At 38.9% G+C, this 2,945-nt stretch overlaps 1 protein-coding gene across 1 annotated transcript; it reads left to right on the forward strand.

Moving 5' to 3' along the window:
- Window positions 1–2,063: 2,063 nt before the first annotated feature.
- On the forward strand, window positions 2,064–2,903 carry LOC103521236 (the record flags this gene model as incomplete). Its single annotated transcript, XM_008486342.1, has 1 exon — window positions 2,064–2,903. A coding segment is annotated over exon 1 (840 nt), but the record flags the coding sequence as incomplete, so codon positions are not given.
- Between the last annotated feature and the right edge of the window lie 42 nt (window positions 2,904–2,945).

Here is a 2,945-nt window from a genome sequence, read left to right on the forward strand (position 1 = left end):
CCAGTCAGTAATTCTAGTTTTTTGTGACAGTCAGCTACTAATTTCAGCAGTGCTGATGATGAAATGATTGAACGTCAATGTTGCAATTCAATCAGAATCTGTCAATACAATACCACCGACCAACCAATCCATGATTGACTACTTTACTACTAGACTTCTTTACAATGCTTTATGTGTAGGTCAATCAGCCTTTTGATGAGGAGGTAGCCAAAAACGTTAAGCAGTAAGACCTATTTTGTGTTGAGTTGGTCTCAGAAGTTTCTCTCGCATACGGATTGCGGTCCAAGACGCTCATGAGCATCTGACGAGTATCGAACAAATCATCAGCCGAACTAATTCGTCAGTCGCCTACTACAGTGAAAATTGCAGTGATGATCAGGAACATCCGAGCTGCTTCAACGGCAACCCTGTAAGAATTTCAAGGATGCTGACGAATTTTGTCGAATCATAATAAAAGCAGTAAATCGATTCCCATTAGAATCCGCAACCGAATGTTACATGTTAGACGATCCGATCCTGGACTCAAGCAAACTTTAGAATAATAACGACACCGAAGAGTGGAGATGTCAGATTTCCCATCGTGGGAGAATGACGACATCCACAACGATTTGTAGTATAGGGGAGATGGCATTTTTAATTTGGGAATTGGACATCTCCACTAAATTATTGACATAGATTCTTTATCGATTGAAATAGGTAGCACCCATCAGACGAGGTTACATTTGCCTCTGTGATCGATTCGCACTAATCAATGGTCCACCATGCACCCCTAAGTGGGCAAGTCAAGTGCGGTCTGTGAGGTCAACATGAGACGAATGGAGACCCGGGGGACTTCTTACCTGTATCCACCTCCTACAAATTCGACGCGCATCCTACACGACGACCAACTAAGTCTTTGGCGATGTCGTCATACACTCAATATTATTAGTAATAATTAATATCGACTGACCTCACTTTGGTGGTAAACTGTATGAAGAATCTCGACCTAGTAACAATAAGCCCAATCGATCGGAGAACAATCTCACCAGTCAGACCGTATCGCGGACACAATGGATTCCGTCATACATAACTTGCAGCATGTGATGTGGTGAGGGCCACGTACACTGCCACTTAGGAGATGTTATTTGGAATTCATTGGGTACAAGTGGATAGTAAACATATAGATGTTTGTAGAATCAATTGATGAGGGAGGTCATAGATAATATGGAAAGAATCATTTGTTACTGTAAGCTATAGTGTACGAGTCGAAAATAATGCTGTCGATATGGAAAGCTGAGGACTTGGATGAGGTAGTCTTATGCGATGACTATATTGGCGATTAAGGATGGAGGGTAAATTCGAGCGCGTATTGAGAGAGGGTGTGCTGGAGTGGTAGCGACTTGGATAGACACCAAGTCAGAAGGGTTCTTGTGTTCTGTGTATTTTGAAATATTTAGCTTATAGGGTGTATTAAAAACTATGAATAGTATGGATTGTAAAGGTTGAAGTTATTATTGGACGGGTGGGCTGAGTGGTATGGTAATACTCAATTCAATTATATCCACCCCTTAGTTAACTTATTATTAGTTATTCATTATCTACCTGTATTATAACTTCTCTTCTTCACTCTCGCTCATTCATTATTACCCGATTAGTATTAGGGTGAGTTGACCCATTATTCCAAGCAGTATGTATAATTCATTAGTAAGTATTATCATTATTATTATTATTATTATGCATTATCTATTAATATTATGATTATTCATTGGCGCGGGCGTGAGGTTTGGCAACCTTGCTTCAATAATTTCCTCTTTTTGGTTTCTAACTTCACACATATGCTCTCGCCCGGTTTTTTCTTCAAAACATCAGAAAAATTTAGAATTTTCCAAAGGGAAAAGATTCATAGGCAAGATTTTTCCACAAGTCATCTTTTTTTTCATACCTAACTTTGTTAACGTCCTTTTTTCCTTTTATAAGAATAAATCAAGCAAGTAATTTTGTTCAATTAAAGCAGTTGTAATTTATTCATGTTTTCTACCTAAGTAAGAATCAAACATTTTTTGGTGCCGAGACCAGGATAAAGGATGTCTCTAAAGTTGTTGGAGGCGCAAAGGGCGCACATGTTTGCAGAGTGCAACGAATGCTATGACTACATAGCCAAGTATAACGTTGATAGAACAAAGAAGAGTGCATTCTTGACAAGAGCAGTTGTGGTGGAAGGAAACTACGAGGAATTCAAAAGTTTGGTGTCCCAAATAGAAGAGATGAAGATGAAGGAAGATGAGACCTATGAACCAAACTTTCAAGTCCTGAAGAGCTACAATGAATTGCTTGGTTGTATCAGACTAACAGTACAAAGGCTTGAAGTAAGCAAGGAGAAGACTACAGAGGCTGTCATTCCTGAATCTCCCAAGTTGCCGCATCTGGAACTTCCCGGGTTTGATGGAAACATGAAAAATTGGACCATCTTCCATGAAACCTTCCTGTCCATCATCCACAACAATGTTAGACTGACAGATGACCAAAGGGTTCAATATCTTCTTTCTAAATTGTCAGGATCAGCATTAACGGTATGTAGTGGCATTCCACCCATTGGAAGTAATTATCAAACAATCTGGAATTTGTTGGTTGATCGATATGAGGACAAAAGAGCCCTCGCATCCTCCTACATTGATCAGATTATCAAGTTCAAACCAATTAAGTCAAATGATTCTAAAGTAGAATTTCAGGCATTCATTGATCAACTAGGAGCTGCTACATTGGCACTCCAAGCTTTGAATATAGAAAATTTGGCAGAATTTATTCTATATAGTATTGCATGCAAAAAGTTGGATGCTGAAACTGGTAGACAGTTTGAGACTTCCATTCTCAAAGAAACAAAGATGCCTAGTTTCAATGATCTTTTAACTTACGTTAAAAATTTGGTAAGAGTCATGGAAAGAACCGAAGGGTTTTCTGTTCATGCA

The sequence above is a fragment of the Diaphorina citri genome, unplaced genomic scaffold, assembly GCF_000475195.1.
Source record: "Diaphorina citri unplaced genomic scaffold, Diaci psyllid genome assembly version 1.1 scaffold4812, whole genome shotgun sequence".
Lineage (NCBI taxonomy): Eukaryota > Metazoa > Arthropoda > Insecta > Hemiptera > Psyllidae > Diaphorina > Diaphorina citri.